Below are 18,060 nucleotides of genomic sequence, written 5' to 3' on the forward strand. Positions count from 1 at the left end.
GTACTAATTATAAATCAAGGGAAATACTTGAGTTTTGGTGAGAAATACAAAATAATAATAAGTTTGTAAATGCTAATTCATGCATTTCAATTTATTTACTCTGATTTTCATTTAACAGATCTGAATTTTATGGTCTTAAATAATGATATATAAAATGTATAAAAAAGTCTTTTAATTTTGTGATCAGAAATATGTCCAATTACAAAAAATGCTAAAATACACAAATTTGATTATTCAACAAAATTAATTGTAGATTTCAATTTAAATCTATACAGATTTTCATACGCCTCCTGATAATAAGAGGTGCATCATACGCTTTTGTTAATTGACATTATAGGATATTATAAAAGGAAAAATATTTTTATTCTATGTTATTATAAATTTTGAGTATTAATTCTATCAAATTTTATCGATTGCTATACTTGTTAGATGAAGTTTAAAAAATAAGAGGTCGTTTGGTTTGAATACAAGTTATGATGAGATTAGTTATGATTGAATAAGTTATGATGAGATGATTTTTTATTGGTTGTTTGATTTGTTGTATTCAAATAATATGCATGTCATAATTTTTAAAAATAAATTATTTGTTTACAAAAATACCCTTAATTTCATTTAGTTTTTTACACTTTCTTTGCAAGCTTTAGTTATTCACTCTTAAAAATAATTTTTTCATCTTATTTAACTTAATTAATTTTTTTTGTTCATTTTCATAATTATGCTGTGTGTTTTTAAATATAAAACATCCATATTATTTAGATTAAAAATAAATCGTTCATTTTAAATTTGTTAAAGTAAAAAAGATTTTATCATTAATATCACTTCATTTAAGCACATATCACTCATATATTGTAATATATTAAAATTATCTTTATTTTAATTGATATATAAGATACAAATTTTCAAGTGATTACAAGACTATTTAATTAAAAATATATAATTTAATAGTTGAGTGAACATTTTAAGAGAAATCAAAATATAAATAAACATAAGGACCAATTAAATAAATCCAATGTATAATATATTCATAAATAAAAAAATATATTTATATAGTGTAATTTTTTAATGAAAAAATATATAATCATAAAATAGCGAGTGGTGAAGATTATGAATGTTATTATAAATGGTATTAAAAATTATTTTAATATAAATATATATAAAAGTGATGTATAAAAGAGGGTTTAGGGTATAAATATATATAAAAGTGATGTATAAAAGAGGGTTTAAGGGGTACTTTTGTTATTTTATATTTTTATCTCGGAATTAGTATTACACCCACAAGTAGGGATAACTTATCCCAGTCATAATTATTAATCCTGGGATAAGTTATCCACACTTTGTAACCAAACAAGCTATTGAGGGGTGCTAAAAATTTATCACAAAATTATTTTGCCTTATCCATCACACCAAACGATCCCTAAAAGATTAACCGAATTGTACCAAAACCGAGATGATTGAAACAATTTTGAAAAGTAATTTTGATTATACATTATAAAATAATTATCACAGAGTAACTCTAAAATTGATATGGTATAATCTTTTAAAATAACTAATCCAATCGAACATTAGTTCCACTAATTGAGGTTCCTTCATCCTCTAATTTCAATGAGAATATCGAATAATGACTCTTTTTTTTAAAAAAAAAGAAAAAAAGATACGGAAGTTTGTTCATGGTTATTGGCTTTAGGGGCGCTTATCGGGCGGATCGGACGGATTATTATGCATAAAGGTTTGACTTAACGGTTATCGACTTTTAAAAGTACTAATCTGCTAGCCAACTCATAAGATATCGGTTGGTTCGATATCGGATTAGTAATTATCGGACGGTTGTCGGACGGTGTATCGGTGGTAACATGTATGCTACGATATGTAAGTCCCTGTATTTCAATCAACAACCCAAAAACAAGCTACGATATGGATAATCAATTTTATACCAATAGTTTAATAACGCCAAAATCAGTGAAGAACATACCCAAATTAACAGAAATAATCAAAGCAAATTCGAAGCCGATTTAGACATAAAGTGAGGATTTAGCACATTAACATAAAGAATCAGTGAACCAAAGATTTGAAATCTCAAAGAAATTCATGTTTTAGCCAAAATTCACAACAAGAGTAAACATGCATCAAAAGAACATATTGGAAAATCAATAAACAGAAATGACTAAGAGGACGAAGAAGGCTGGAATCGTTGTAAAGTATGGTACCCGTTATAGTGTCAGTCTACGTAAGTAGATTAAGAAGATGGAGGTTAGCTAGCACAACAAGTACTTTTGTGAGTTTTATGGAAAGTATGCAGTAAAGCAAAAAGCAGTGGAAATTTGGGGTTGCAAAGAATGCAGCAAAGTCAAAGCCAGTGAGGAGTACAATCCGAAGACTGAGGGAGCAGACCGAGAGTGAGCAATCGTCCCCTTCTGGCGGTTGTAGCTTATGATTTGTCTACTTGTTTCGACAAATTTTTCAATTTTGAGAGAGAAGAGAATAGAGATGAGAGTATGAGAGCAGCAGCTAGCAAGTGCAAGTGTGCAACTGGCAACTTATTTAGATTTAGGTAAAATTAGGATCTTATACTCTAAATGGGCTTGACCTATTTAATTAAATGGGCTTGACCTATTTAACTAAATTGACTTGTCCTATTGAGACTTATTTTTAGGTTTACAAATTATAATTACCATACATATTTTATATGTTTAGGGATAAAAATATAATAAAGTATAATAAATTCTTAACGGATTAACGGTTTACCCAATAACAAAATTGAGTAATCCCTCCCCATACCGATAAGCCGTTAATTATAAAATTTAAATCTATTTCCCACCCGCTAATCCGATAATCCAATATCAATAAGCCAATAAGTCAATTTTACGGTTGGATTATCGATAACGATCGATTTTGAACCGCCCTAATTGGCTTGATAACGTGTCCCCGGGGGTAAGCGGAATCTACAGAAACTTCAGGGACAGTCTATGTAATTATTGTACTTTCTTTCTTGAATAGAATAATATATAATTAATGTCAACCATATTTTATAGTTTTTATTGAATGTCTAAAAAATAAATCAGCACCATCTACTTTTGGCAATTGCAAGGTTCGAAGTCGGAAGTGGCCATCACTGCTCAACGCCATTCTTCGACTGTAACCTCCGACGAGATAGCCGGAAAGGTAGATTAAAATTCCGGCAAAAATCAATACCGGCGTCCGGCAACACTAACATAGGATAACCTGAGCAACTAGTATTTGGATTGGATGTGGTTTGTAAATTCTATCCTCAATTTCATTTATTCTGTGGGTTTGATGGAAATTTTTACAAGTAAAAAGTAAATTTGGGTATGAAATTATACGTGCAGTGATACCTAATTTATGTCTTGTTTTATATATTTTGCTTTGTCGCAGTTCAAGATTCCTTTTTTTATTTTTATTTTAAAAAGAGAGAAATATTTTGGAATTGCAAATTGGTTGTTCACGTGAGATGTAAGAGTTGAGAGTTTGTAGGGATAGGCAATTGATTGATTAGAAGAGGCAAGTGTAGTATTATCGTTCCAGGGTTTTGTCTTTTTTTGACACTGGTTTATTGGGTCAGGGAGTTTTGGAGAAGGCATAAGAGGAAGGTATATGTTACATTTGGAGTTCTTGGAAGTGGGTACCTTTTGTATAAGCTGTATGATGGACACAGGCGACGACTCTCTGATCTTGAGAGGGAACTTGCGGATGAGAGAAGAAATGAGGAACTCATTAGATCCCAGTTAAGATTTTCTCTTTTTATTGTTTATTTTCCTGAAAAGGAAGGTGTACTCTTTCTTTTTCATCGTGTTTGGTGCACGATATAGTGTTAAGAGTTTTATTATGCTCAAGAGGTATTTGTCTCTCATCTGTAGGATCAAGGAACATTTCGAGAAAATTCAGACAATAGCTGATTCAACGACATTGCCCCATGTAATGCGGCATTTAAGTAGTCGAATAGAAGAAGACTTGGACCTCACGCACTTGATGGAGAGGCTGATGAAAGGGAAAGACGAGCCAAATTCTTTAACTGCTGCAGAGAAGCTGGAGCTGTGGGACAGACTCAAAATTTCAAGTATGGACATGTGCACCCATATAGTTTGCTCTCAATATTTCTATACAGTTGTTAGCTTATGATGTTGTATCTTGTGCCTATCCAGATTTTACCAGAATTGTGTTGTCTCTTTGGGCGACCACAATTCTAAGCTTATACATTAGAGTTCAAGTCAACATATTAGGGAGACATCTTTATATCGATACTGCACGTGGCCTTGGAAGCTCTATTCAACTTGTAAGAACTGCTTCTTTTTACTTGACATGACTATGATTATATCTTGCATTTGTATTGATTGTTGTATCTAGAATGTCTAGAAGTATTGCTTCTAGATGGATATGATTCTCCACAGCTATGTGGTTGTATATTGCATATTCTGTGTGACGATGAATTAGTCAGATGGTCAATGAAATCAATTTACTATGCGTTGATAATGTATCTTCAGAGCTTTAATAATGTCTGCGGCAAATTGTTGGCAACAATTCTCAACTGACTAGGTATCTATGTGATGAGAGGATACCTAGTAAGTTATAATAAATTCTATAACATGGTCCTTATAAAAAATCTCTATAAAATGGTTCTGAGACCAACAATATTGCGTGAGAGTGAATGTAAGGCCCAGCATACCCTTGATAAACATCGTACAAATACAATTGTTTAGTTGAATATAAGGTCATACATGATTAGACAAAATTAGAATGATTATAGCTTATGGAGAGAGTTGAATGAGAGGAAAAAAAAAGATGAGAATGCCATTCAGTGATTGATTGGTATCTAGAATAGATTGGGTCAATCCAAACTGAAACTGGCAGTTAAATAAATGAGGATTATATGTCTCAACTTGCTATTGATCTCTATTAAGTGTTCGTCATAAAACTCGATCAAAAATGTATTACACCAAAACAATCGGAGTTCATCCATTTTGCTTCTTCAATCAACTACTGAAGCACATTAGAAACAATTGTTTTAAGCTGACTGGCTGCAAAAAGGTATCTTTTGAAGTAGCTTGTCTAGAATGCTAACCATCGTTTCTTTGTTCTTGGAAAGGGCATCCAATCCAAATGTCAAAAAATAGGCAGGGATTTATAACCACAAGGGACCAGATATGCTGTTATACTTGTCATCATTTTACACACTCTTTAGCAAAGTGGAAAAGTAGAAAGACAGTAGGAAAGAATGGTACCATAAGAAGAGAAGTAGGGAGGCCAGACATGCCCTTAAAATTGTCATCATATGGGCCCACTTTTGAAGCTAGTACAAAGATCCAGTTGGGAAATGGTAGGAAAACTAGGCTTTGGCTGGACACTTGGTAGTCATATTCCATTTATGCTAAATACTATGATCTTTATACTTTCAGTGGAACAACTTGTAATTTTGTCTCAAAATGCTGGAATGATAACACTTGGCGCATTTCACTTGGAAGAAATTGTTTTGACCAGGAAATTCCCAAAAAATTGCTCTTCTATTTAAAGATCTAGGATGGTATCCCCCAATGATCAACTGGAGGATTGTGTTGTATGGACGGTACAGGAAAATAGAAAGTTCACAGTTAAGGCGTGTTACAATTGTGACCCTCAATAATGGGGGAGTTAGCTTTAACAATTGGCCATGGAAGCAGCTCGGGACAGTGGCGAATCTATATTGATTCGCATGGTGAATGTGCACCTGTCCTCTTGAATAGAGCTCTACTTATTTGTGCTGATATTTCACCTCTATTGTCTTTGTATTTAAGGGGGTGCATCCACATATGTGTCTTATATTTAAGGTGCTGATTTGGAACTTAATCTCTTAAGGCTTTGTGATGCCTCGCACGGACTACATTTGAAACCCATAAAAATCAAGTCTTTTCTTATCTTTTTCCTATACTCCTATTGGGTCAAAGATTTAAAAAGTTAATGAACAACTTTCTTTTTGATTTTTTAAAAGCTTCTCCTTGATGCCTTATTTATGTCACCTTCTAAATCTTTTTCCTATTCTTTTGCTGTTAGTTTAAATAAGGCTATTAACTCATTGAAGATTCTTCAACTTTTAAAATGGATTTTTTTTCATGATGCTTGGACTTGTATTGTTTGCTTATGCATGTTGTGTATATAATTGTTTTTTTTTATAACGTAACTAAATTATTACTCCCCATCTCTATTTATATGGCACTATTTGATTTGAAGCAAAATTTAAGGAAAAAAATGGAGACTTTTGGAACTGATAGTCTAAAATAAATCTTAGATATTTGTGTGACGATAAATCATTTCATTAATGAAGACTTTCTCTTATTTTTTTCTTGAGAAGGTAAGTAGATTATGAAAACGTGACATTCTTTTTGGAATAGACTAAAAAGGAAAAGGTGCCATATAATTGGGACAGAGGAGTATTATGCAATGGTGCACCCATGGTCTTAAATTCCTGGATCCGCCTTTGGCTCAGAAGTCTAAAGCCCATTGTAAAGTTAACTGTTTCATGTGGTTGGTGGTTCATGATGCATGCCTTCAACACAATATTCTACATAAATGAAGAATGCTTTTATGCAGTAGGTATTTCATGTGTAACAAAAAAAAAGGATAGTTGCAGCCACTTATTTTTTGCATTGCTCGTTGGCTAGACAGATTTGGACATTGTTCTTTCAGGTTTTCAAGATGACCACTGTTATTCCATAAACAGTCAATAACTGAGTTGTTGGAGCTCCAGGGGATTAGTAAACCATTAAAGAAGATTTGGTGTACCATCCCTGCGTGGAAGGAATGGAATGTGAGATGCTTTGAAGGGAAGAAAGTTAGTGTACAACAACTTAACTACAATGTTTATGGCTTTTGGTGAAATCTACAGGATGTAAAGGATGAAGATAGAATGTTAGATTTCATAGATCTTTACAGGAATATGCACCCAAGGGTGTGGCCTAGTGGTCAATGAAGTGGTTGAGAATCTTGACGTGTCAGGTTCAAAACTCAGTGGAGACAAAAAAAACACTAGGTGATTCTTCCTATTTGTCCTAGCCTTGGTGGACAAAGTTACTTGATATGTGTTGCTAGTGGGAGGTGGCAGGTATCCCGTGGAATTAGTCGAGGTGCGCAAAAGCTGGCCCGGACACCACAGTCATTTTTATAAAACAAAGATCTTTATAGGAATAGGACATTTATTGTAGATATCCTTTTTTTTGGGGGGGGGTACAATAGGATTACTGACTCATGTACTGTCTTAGCACCAACGTGGTGCTAAATTAGTGCATTTTTGATAAATAATCTACTTACCTTCTCAAGAAAAAAAAGAAGAGAAGTAGGGCAGTAAGAGAGGAAACTCGACCTTGGGCAATCATGTGGGCATAATAAAGGAATTCCTATACTATTGTCTTAGATGTTGAACAAATGAAGTCAATAATGAAAGAAGACATGATACCCCTTATCACTTATCTCACTGTAATCTTTGTTGTTGTTCATTAGGAAGATAGAATAGGATTCTTCTTCTTTTGAGTAGACGACATTGGTATCCGCTGACACCTTTTTGTATACGAAATGATCTTGTCCCGAAAATGGGAAGACTTGTGATAACTATCTGAATGTGTTGTACCAAGGATACCAAAAGAAATTCAAAAAGTGACCAGGGCAAGGGGTGAGGGACGACAGAGGTACAAGAACAGAAACTACATGACATGCGTACGTTAAATGGGAGCCTAATTATGATAAATTATTAAGGTGATCTCCAATCTCGCTCGGTCAGGCGATCAGCTAGCTTTGATGAAGCTGGAGATTAGCATTATATACAAAGAAATGTCAAGCCTAGAAAGCTGGATGGTGTCAGTGATGCCATAATATTTCCATGCTTCGCCCTACTTTTCTCAGTCCGGACAAGCCAGCAGATGTAGTTGTCAATCTTTCCTAGCCTGGAGTGAGTATCGATTGAGAACCAACCAGAGAAGATAGGAAAAACCTCGTCGGCTGAGTTGTTTGCAGTGTTTGAAGGTTCAACAACAATTATGTCTAGTATGAAGGTCCATCCTTCTTTGAATAGAGGATAGTATCTTACTTGTCACAAGGCTAGATATTCCTCTTAGTCAGTGGTGAGATATAAAATGGAGAAGCCATCAGAGAAGGTAAGGTTTACAGATCTTTCTAAGGAAACCAAAGAAGAATGAATGAGTGAATTACCATGACAAGGATTTGCTGATTGCGGGAGGAAAGCACAAAGGGTGAAAGATAGGAAAAGTAATATGAAGTGACCCAAAGGAATGAAAGTGCCACAACTCCTAGAAGAGATAAAAAAATAAGAAGAAGCGGGTTCTATAACAAGCAAAAATAAATAAATGGAAGTTAAACCCTTTATTACAATGGAAAAGGGGGTGTAAGAGTGGAATTTTTATGTGAACCTATTTTTTAGGTGATTATGCAATTTTTCGCTTTACTCTATGTTAATGCGATCCAACTGGTGGTAGTTAGCCTCAGTTTTTGTTGCTTATTGGAAGTGCAATTGACACTAGTCTTTTAGCCAACACATCTTTTGCTGTTTGGATGTGAATTTTTTTTTTTTGGTATTCCAGGATGAAGCTGATCTAATTGACAGAGATGACGAGCAGCAGTTTCTAGCCAGTGCAGACTATCTTACCAATGTTGGCTTGCCTGCCTTGATTTCATGTTTTGAAACTGCAACATCTGAAGTTCTAAAAGGGTAGGCTCTTTACTTCTTTCTTTTCCTCTCAGAAGTTAAATGTGCATCTAGAGTTTAGAGGGTCGCTCCGTTCGATTTCATCGAATTCGCTTAGATCTAGAAAGCGCCTCTTTTTCCGACGAGGTTTATTCGAATATGAAATCCAATCTTTTTATTTTCAGTTTGGTAACTGACTAATTTTGGTATTTGATTCTTCGAACCGAGTGATGGACCTATGCATTGATGGTTAGGTTCTTTAATTCCCCCCCCTGCTTTTCCCTTTTATGATTAGTATGATGGTGATATGAAATGAGCTTAAATGAAGAAGTGGGGCACATGCCGACCCCAACTTGCTTGGGACCGAGGCGTAGTTGTTGTTGTTTTCCTTTTATGCCAAAAGAGAGAATTTTCAATATTCAGTTGCAATGAAACTGCTAATCAGGGCTAACCTATATAATGAAAACTTACGCATTAAAGTCTCAAGTGATTCAGGCCATAGGCCATTTTTTTCGAATTTCAACCACAATGTTTTTCTTTTGCTGTCCTAGTAAAAGAGAAAAGCTTTTTCTTTTGCCATCACTGTGTAGCCATAATTAAAGTTCAATATTATTATGATAATTGGTTTCTAATGAGGATAAAATCAAGATGGGCATGATGCAAGAGGTTGGAAAAAATAAATGCTCCACATATTGCGGTGATGCTCATTTGTGAATAGCTGCTGGAGTGCAACAAAGTGGAAATATAGATTGAAATTCTGCAGCATTGATGTGTAACTATTGTAGTCTGTCAATGATGATAAGATAGGGGAGAAAATAAAGGCATAATACAAACATATGCTCAAACTTGGTCTCAACTGGCAAGTGAACACTCCAACTTGGAGTATGCACATCTAGACACTTCAACTCGTCTCCAATGTGCTATCGTCTCCATTGTGTTAGTTGAAAACTCCAACTTATAAAATATAATTTAGACACCTCTAATAAATCACAGCGTTGGGTGTTCACGAGACACAATGGGGATGAGTTGGATTGTTTAGTTGCTAGTTGAGACCGAGTTTGGGTGTCTAGATGTGCACTCTCAAAGTTGGAGTGTTTACTTGCCAGCTGAGGCCAAGTTTGAGTGTTTGTTTATGCGTTAACAAAAAGGTCAACGGAGAGAGGGATAATATACGTGGGGTTTGTGGAAAAAAAGGAAGAGAAAGAGAAAGTCAAAAGGTAGAAAACTAACTTTGGAACAAAAAAGCTCTACTCCAGAACAATTGCTTGTGAGAGTTTGAAGAATCAAACCCATATGTGTTTAAAAGCATAGAATTTCCATTAAACCGCAACCCAGTTCTTTTGAAATTTAAATTAATATGTACACACACACACACAGGGAAATGAGAGATTGACGACAGATTCAAAATACCTAAATTTTACGATCTTGGAACCACATCCTGAATCCGATAAGTACCAGATTCTGCTCCCTCCAGTGTAGCTATGTGCAGACAGTAGATGAGATAGCTTGTGTGTTATTCTTCTGCAGTATGTTTCCTTTTGTAGTTTTATCATGTAAGATGGTAGAAGTTAGATGCACCACTCTCTTTTTTTCTTTTATAGCTGCCTATTAAGGATGTCTAGTTGGAAGCCAATCGACACAAAAACACAAACTACTGAGCAAGGAGTCTTTTGAGTTATCAAAATGTGATTATTCACTGCCAACCTCCTAATCCAATGGACAATGAAAAGGGTCAAATCATCCCCTGTCAGTGTACGGGGTTGATCAAACCTTCAAACTGCATATGAAGCCCAAGGAACAAAGAAACCATACAGATGCAATCCTAGGTCATATAACAGAATTACATAGGACCATGCAGGGCCGGTGGGTGTTCACTGAAAATGTCTCTAGATCGATGTGTGGTACAAAATCACATGCTATCTGGAAGGCGCGATGTGTTGGAAACATTTTCCTCTTGGAGTTGAACATTTTTAGTGAATGGATGGCAGACGATTGACCTACTTAAACCATAGGATTGCATATTATATAAATTATATTTGAAATTAGCTATTTTTTTCCAAAATGCGTCTTTCAAATATTTCTGAACTTTTGGTTTGCAGAAAACAGTTGAAGGATTTCTTCAACACAACTGTACTTCATGATACCATTCTGCAGATATTGGCCACCTTTCTGAGCATGGGAAGGCCTCATCACTGGATGGGCTTTTTGATGCCAGAGCATGCTAAGCTATATAACTCTGCTGCTAACTCTAGCAGTGATAGGACAGAACCTTCGCCTGCATCCAAATTTGAACAACTTATGCTGGAGGCACAGGCCGTTTTGTCAAGGTACTTTTGTTTGCTTTTCCAATTGTGTTGCAAAACAAGATTCAGCTTGGTACTTGTTCTTCACTATATTGAGATACTAAATTTTATAATGGTTGAGGCACTAGAGCAATATTAGTCTGGAATGTGAAAACAACTATGTGCACATTGAGATTTTCTCTGATATCAAGCTGAAAACCCAAACTTTGACATCTTTTGTTGCTTTGGAGCACATAATGGAACTATTTTCACCTTTTCATGCTGCTGTGAGCACAAGGAAAGCGACTGAACTCCCCACCCCACCAAAAAATAAAAGAAAAAATATAGATTAAAAATGCAAAAAAGATGAAAGGAGCTGACTGCTGTGTTCCTTGTAAAGATAAGTTTAGAACTCAATGCAGCAGATAAAGCAAAATGTCTTCATTCTTTACCTCTGAATTGATGTCTGACAGCATTCAATATTGACAAATTTCCAAGTATTTGTTTCTCAAATTAATTCTCTTTGGCAAATCTGTTAGTTGATTACTTATCCTTTTATTGGGCAGCTCCGAATTTGAGAATATTCTGGATATGTCGCTTAAAACAACGGTGGATGTGATGATGGAAGACATAAGGGTCCTCTATGGAGAAACCAATTTAAAACTAGGCATTCCATTAGCTAAACTTCTACCACGACTTGCTCATATGAGTCGCAGCCTGCTTGAAGAACCCAATAGGGACAGATACATCCAAATTGTCCAAAACATGCCAGAAGTAGAAATGTTCTTCACCTTGTTGTATGCAAGCACACCAGCTTCATAGTGTAGGAGCATGTTGTATTCTTGTGTAGCTTCAGCGTAGGCGTGGATGTAAAAGATTACATATAGCTTTTTGTTAGTTTCTTTAAGGGCTAAAATTTGGACAAAAATAAGAAAACTGAAGATTTTCTGGTGAAGTTTCATTCTTTCTGTTGCCCGCAGTGTTGCTTAGTAGTATTAAATTTATTATGCAGACTGATTATTTCATCAGCTGAATTTAATGGCTTAAAGCTGCTTTCAAAGCTTGCAATTTTGTTTGTCCTAGCTTTGTTGAATTCTTTTGCTTGATTGATTGTCCGTGTGTGTATTGACTTGTGCCTTTGTTTACATGCTTGAGAGTTAAGATTAGCATATGTTAATAAAGATCGGTCCTTATAAATGTACCTTTGTTTTGAGGATATTGGAACTGGATTGATACATGCATCATAAAGATTGTATAAATACCTCCTTCTGATGATTTGATCTGCCATTGATGGGATGAATGAATGAAATCATTCATGATCAGTTGATGGTGATTTTTACTGTGCCTAGAGAGAATGGAAGGGAACCCTTCTTCAGTCCAAGAAAAGGCGGTGAAAAACCGAGCTCAGCTCCTGCATCATTGGAGCAAGAACATGTCCCAAGGATGTTATTTCATTTGCTTTGACATGCTCATGAGCCAATGATTCAGCAGCAAAGATCAGTCCCAATAACCCACAGTTTCCTTCTCTCCTCGGTTTTCTCTAGTTAGAGGAGGAGCCTTCTATATATAATATAGTATTGTTTGACTTAGAATACGAAATTTAAAACATAAAAGTAGTAAGACGCATTCACATGTTCTTACATGATTTTGAGGAATACATCATAAAGTGCATCTGCCTAATCTCTTTGTTTAATTAAATAATATTGTCCCCTCTATATTTTCAGCAATCAAGAGCAGTACTGACGGCGAAATTAATGATGTTGAATTTTTATATTTCCTAAGATTATTGTTCGAATCTTTATAAGCAACCCCAATTTGCGTATTTAAGACTTAGCTAGCGTCCAATTAAACAAAAAATTTAAAGATATAATACATAGTAGTAGATCATTTTAGTTTTATTTATTCAAAAATCTTAGACGAATAGATGTCAAGATATCCTACATATATAATCAATTAAGACATCAACTTATAATTACTTTTAAGGCGTAGAAGTACTTTTTAATTGAAGAAACTGAAGAGAGATTTCATAGTACAATTATAACGAAGATAAATAGGTATAATTATAGTGTTTGGCGTCCAATATTTCTAAAGTACAAGGATAAAATTGGAGAAAAGCAACTCCAAGTATGCGTTTTCACTTTTATGTTAAATTGCCAATGCACAATTTCTTTTACTTTTAAAGAGTGCAACTGTAGTACAAAAAAGAAAACTATAAAGAAATAATATTATCTACTAATTAAGAATAGTCTAGTACAAGAATCCAATTAATCATCCATTATTCTTCTCTTGATTTTTCAAACAATAACACTATAAATTTATCTCAATCTAATTAAATGGACCATATAAATTCTTACTACTACTCATTTCACTTTATTTAGCCTAATCTTTTCCATGTTCTCTTAACTACGTAATTAGAGAATTTTTTTAAAAAAAATGCTATTGGGAACTTGGGATATTTACAAGGGTAAAATAGGAAGAGAATGAATACCTATAAAACGAAAAAGTAATGAACTCGTACTCGCTACTGGCTTACTACACATCGGTGACAAGGTCCCAGAAACAATGGCGACAAATGACGGCGACATTTTGATGCTAGAGGCGCCGCCGGAGTCTCGGCCGGCGGTTTCTAGCAGTGCGGAAGTGATAGATGCTTTGCCGTACATTGATGACGACTACGGTGATCCCAACGTGAAAGAAGAGGTGGACCGTTTGGTCGAAGAGGAGATGCGCCGCAGCTCCAAAAAACCTTCTGATTTCCTCAAAAACCTCCCTCCTCTTCGTAAATTCAACTTCGAGGTTTCAATCTATACTTGTCAATACTTCTGCTCTTCAATTCTTTTCTACGTGAATTCTAGGGTTCCATTTTTTGAAATACTCATCAATTTCTATAAGTATTAGCTTTATTGGAGGGAAAAAAATGCTATTTGTCTTGAATTGTGTTGATTTGGTAACTACTTGATGAGACCATGGTTTTTGCTTGTCTAATGAACGAATTGGTTTTAGAATCATCCGATGCTTGCGAGGGAATATGAGCGGGTGAGAGCTGGAAAACCTCCGGTACAGATAGATACTTCACGATATGGGCTTGAGGTGCCGCCTGTGAACAAGCGCAATGATGAAACTGCATGGAAGCAAGCTCTTCAAAAAGCTCAGCGTTTACTGCAACATCAAGTAATCAGGTAGGCTACCTGTATCCAGTGGTGAAACTAGAGGTAGTATTTGTGAGATTCTCCTCTTTTGCAAATTATATAATCATGGTTCTCAGTTTAAGCTCTTTTTTTCTATATGGATTATACAAAAGAAAAGTATGTGTCCAATAATTAGTATATATATGTGTAAAATCTAGATATTAGCACATGATAACCTTTATTCGTAGGAAGAAACCTTTTGTATCAGTTACTCAATTATCTTTACATGCAAAAGAAATGAGGTCTGTAAGGCTACAAGGTTTAGTAAAATAGATGTTGCAGTGAAGCATGATAAAAGAGTACTTCTGCCAAAGGAATAACTAAGATATGGTGATTGCATACTGCATTTTCCAAATAACTTCTGAATAAAAAGCTTTGTGTTTGTTTTGGATTCTATGTCAAATCTGAGAAGCCTGCACGACGTGTGGGGAAACATAGTACTACTCGTCACGTGTTGGGGAGTGTGTTTGTATCTATTTCAAATTTTCAATGAAATAGGATTCTGAAGAACTTGTATACTATCAGCTTCAGCAGGTCATATCCTAATAAAAGACATGTGAATTTTGTGTCACTTTACTACCAAATTTTTTTACTTCTTTTCTGTTGTTGTTTATCAGGAAAAATTCCTTTTACATCCCAGTGCCCTACCTGTATGTGGATGCATTAAGTAATTTGATACTGAAACATTCAATGCCTTTGATATAATATGGTTAAAAAGTTTCCCCTTTTTGTTGTGCAATAGAGTGCTTATTGCTTCTGTAATCAAAAGTTAACCTTGATATTCTATAGGCTAGAAAATCTGGATCTAATGGCAAAGCATGGTCCTGATGTGTGGAAGCTGTACAATCAACGGTTGGAGGCATTTTTAGCCAGGTTCTTCTTCTTTAAATAATTCTATACTTTTCTTGGGGCTCTGTTGTCTCATCCTTGCGTAACAATTTATTGATGCCGACCAACTTGTTTGGGACAGAGGCGTAGTTACTGTTCAGCTATCTCATCCTTAACAATATACTGCTACTTCTATCTTGGAATGATTTTACATGCTCCCTCTGTTCATTTTGTATGGCAGCGCGTGATTGACGGGGTCAAAGAAAGAAAACTTTTTGCACATACTGAAATAACACTTAGAACTTGTTATCTTAAACAGGTCATGGCATTTTGGCTACAAGAACATGTCAATCAAGAGAAAATACTCTTGCATCAAAATAATCAGGGACATGCCCTTTATTTTTGTGTGTAAGAAGAAGTGTAAGAATGTGATATGGTCAAACAATTGCCCTTCTCCACTGCTGGTGCAATTGTGATTCAAAAAGGAGAAGCTGTGTATTTTTTAATACTCTTTATCAGTAAGGAGGAGCTGGGAGTAGTATTTATCACTGTATTTACACATCTGGAACCAGTTCTGCACACTATTAATATTTCTCTTAGAAAAGAGCATGATTCGCCCGTCCTTTTCCTCTGGTATTGCTGCATCCCTTCCATGGCTGAATATCAAACTAATTTGCTGCAGAATGAAATCACAAGCTGCTGAACTGAATGAAATGATTGAAACAGTAAACAGGGAAAGGAAATATCATCAGGTATAAGTCTCTCCTGTTACTACTGATCTATTTCTGTAGTGGCTTGCATTGTTCTCATTTATCTGTTTGCCATTGCATAACAGCAAACTACTGCATATGAGCTCAATGCGTTGTCCATGCAATGGAGAGAGCTCTGTCTGAAAAATATAGAAATCCAATCTGCATGTGGGGAACTACAAGACCACAGAGAACAACTGAGGAAGGAGGCTCAAGAGAGGTCTATTTTGTATTGCATATCATCTATGCCTTTTCTGGTTTTAATAGACTAGTTTATAAGATATTAACCTCTTTTACGGCAGGGGGTGGAATTTGGAGGCTAATGTTGAGAATGGCAAGATGCTGTATGCAGAATTATGAGGTATTGATTTTGCTATTATTCTATTATGCTTAGTTTCTATCCATGGACTGGATTAGTTATCAATGATATTAACATGTAGGGGGAAATCAGATAAAAACATTAAAGAGAAAAGTTTGGGGAGGTACAAGGGTGATTTAGGTTGAAGGAAATGGAGGATGAATTAGAGGGTTGAAATGAATGTAAAGTGTAATATTTTAAAGTTTATGAAACAAAAAATTACAATTCTTTAAGTCTAAGATCCAATTGTATGAGATGAAAGGAAAGATAAGCAAAAGAGATGTTCAACTCTCTAAGCTTTAAAATACTATTTGGCGGAAGTGAAAGAAAAGGTGATAAGAGTGTACTATGATCTCCAATTTTCACTTGTCAAAAAGAAAAACTATGATGTTCAATTTTCTGACCTTTCTTAATTTCCTTTAAAAAATGTAACTAACTTCCCAAAAAAAATAAAAAAATTCCCATCATTTTTCTTCCATTTTCAAACATGAAAAATCAGATTTTGTGGAATCGTGTTTCCTTAGCAAAATTCAGGTTGCATACTAAGAGCCCGTTTGGATGGGCTTTAAGTTGGTCAAAACCAACTTAAAGCCCCTTTTTAGTTTTTGGACGTGTTTGCCTAATGCTAACTTTAAGCCATAAAGTTCTTAAAGTCAGTCAAAAATGAAAAGTTAGAATTTCTAACTTTTTTTTCTAAGTGCTTAAAGCCATTTTGTTTGACCATGAAAATTACTTTTATATCCCTTATATTTTAACTAAATTCTCAATCTACCATTTTATTCTTTTAACCTTAAAATTCAAACACTTATTTTCAACATAAGCACTTTTATCCAAACACTCATCTGCTTATTTATAAAAATAACTTTCAGCACTTCAAAGTTCTAAAAGCACTTCATACATGAAAGTTACTTTTTTTAAGCCCATCCAAACGGGCTCTAAGTCTTGTAAAACCTTGTGGAGGAAGACAATATTATTAGATTGGGTTTGGCTGGGTGTTTTATGTTGAATCATGAAGGGTGTAGGCAATGTTTCGTTCTTTTTCTTGTCGATTTCAAAGATGTGTGTGAGAATTGTCAGAACTAATATTGTGAAGGGAATATGTAGGTGTAGGTCCAGTAATCATGAAGATTTGCTGCTGCTGAACTTAGATGGAGAAGTTGGTCAAAGATTTGAAGTTCTTGTTTTAGGTCGGTGTGATGAGGTTTGGCCATGTTTTTTGTTGGCGATATTCTGTTAGGCATTGCTTTGCAATCCTGGTGAGGAATGTGTCCATTGTGGAAAACCTCACTGCCTGCCTATGTATCTCGCAGTTCTCTGTGTACGTAGTTCATTTCCTTATCATGGTAACAGCTCTGTTTATGAATAGATTTTTGCTAGTCAATCAGTGATTTTAAAGTTTTGGTCTTCTTTTTATTTTCCCCCTTGGATTCCTTTTTGTTGAATGAGAATAGGAGACCCCTCTATTCCTTGAATCTTTCTTAACAAGATTCTTTGTTGCTTTTCTCTGGATTCCCAATATGCTTTTGAGATGTTTACCGCCATCCACAGGAAGAATGGAATCATAGATTTCTATGCTGGGAGCATTTCCGGGTATATATAACCTCATCAAACCCACGTAATAACATGCTATGGTTCTCTGTCTCTTGATAACAAATACGAATTACTGGTGAGATCAGTTTTTTTTTAACTGTTCTATTGCTGAAAGCAAAGTGAATTCATTACTGGACTAGATAACTAGGGTGCAGGAGTAACAAAATTAGCCCTTGAAAAAGTGATCTGCTCAAGTTTGGGAGAGCTACTAAATCCTGACCCATCCAATTCAACTCATTTGAATGATGGGCTGATTTAGGCTAATTATGAAGCTCAAATTGATCCGTTGAAATCTTGTCAAATATTTTCTTTAAAAAAATTGTTTGATGTGTTTAAAACCAATATTTTTAAAAAAGCTTCATTAGTTTTGTTTGCTAATTAAAGA

At 34.9% G+C, this 18,060-nt stretch overlaps 2 protein-coding genes across 2 annotated transcripts; both read left to right on the forward strand.

The window, feature by feature from the left end:
- Positions 1 to 3,023: 3,023 nt before the first annotated feature.
- On the forward strand, positions 3,024 to 12,044 carry LOC129895679 (peroxisome biogenesis protein 3-2). The gene is made up of 7 exons (XM_055971416.1): positions 3,024 to 3,248; positions 3,578 to 3,739; positions 3,873 to 4,072; positions 4,158 to 4,288; positions 8,577 to 8,704; positions 10,780 to 11,007; positions 11,529 to 12,044. The coding sequence occupies exons 1-7, from the start codon at positions 3,244 to 3,246 to the stop codon at positions 11,782 to 11,784; spliced, it is 1,110 nt and encodes a 369-aa protein (XP_055827391.1). The 5' UTR covers positions 3,024 to 3,243; the 3' UTR covers positions 11,785 to 12,044.
- Positions 12,045 to 13,470: 1,426 nt separating this feature from the next.
- Positions 13,471 to 17,480, forward strand: LOC129895820 (pre-mRNA-splicing factor SPF27 homolog). Its single transcript, XM_055971594.1, has 7 exons — positions 13,471 to 13,758; positions 13,966 to 14,141; positions 14,940 to 15,023; positions 15,661 to 15,730; positions 15,814 to 15,947; positions 16,030 to 16,088; positions 17,190 to 17,480. The coding sequence occupies exons 1-6, from the start codon at positions 13,525 to 13,527 to the stop codon at positions 16,085 to 16,087; spliced, it is 756 nt and encodes a 251-aa protein (XP_055827569.1). The 5' UTR covers positions 13,471 to 13,524; the 3' UTR covers position 16,088; positions 17,190 to 17,480.
- The last annotated feature ends 580 nt before the right edge of the window (positions 17,481 to 18,060 follow it).

Source organism: Solanum dulcamara, chromosome 7 (genome assembly GCF_947179165.1).
Source record: "Solanum dulcamara chromosome 7, daSolDulc1.2, whole genome shotgun sequence".
NCBI classification, from domain to species: Eukaryota; Viridiplantae; Streptophyta; class Magnoliopsida; order Solanales; family Solanaceae; genus Solanum; species Solanum dulcamara.

What these genes read in the sequence shown, in the direction of transcription:
- LOC129895679 (XM_055971416.1), top strand. An exon ending in GGACAGACTCAAAATTTCAA is followed by an intron (nt 4,073 to 4,157) that starts GTATGGACATGT and finishes GTGCCTATCCAG; the next exon opens with ATTTTACCAGAATTGTGTTG. An exon ending in ACATCTGAAGTTCTAAAAGG is followed by an intron (nt 8,705 to 10,779) that starts GTAGGCTCTTTA and finishes TTTGGTTTGCAG; the next exon opens with AAAACAGTTGAAGGATTTCT.
- LOC129895820 (XM_055971594.1), top strand. Translation starts at nt 13,525, where the DNA reads ATGGCGACAAATGACGGCGACATTTTGATGCTAGAGGCGCCGCCGGAG. An exon ending in TTCGTAAATTCAACTTCGAG is followed by an intron (nt 13,759 to 13,965) that starts GTTTCAATCTAT and finishes AATTGGTTTTAG; the next exon opens with AATCATCCGATGCTTGCGAG. An exon ending in TTGGAGGCATTTTTAGCCAG is followed by an intron (nt 15,024 to 15,660) that starts GTTCTTCTTCTT and finishes AATTTGCTGCAG; the next exon opens with AATGAAATCACAAGCTGCTG.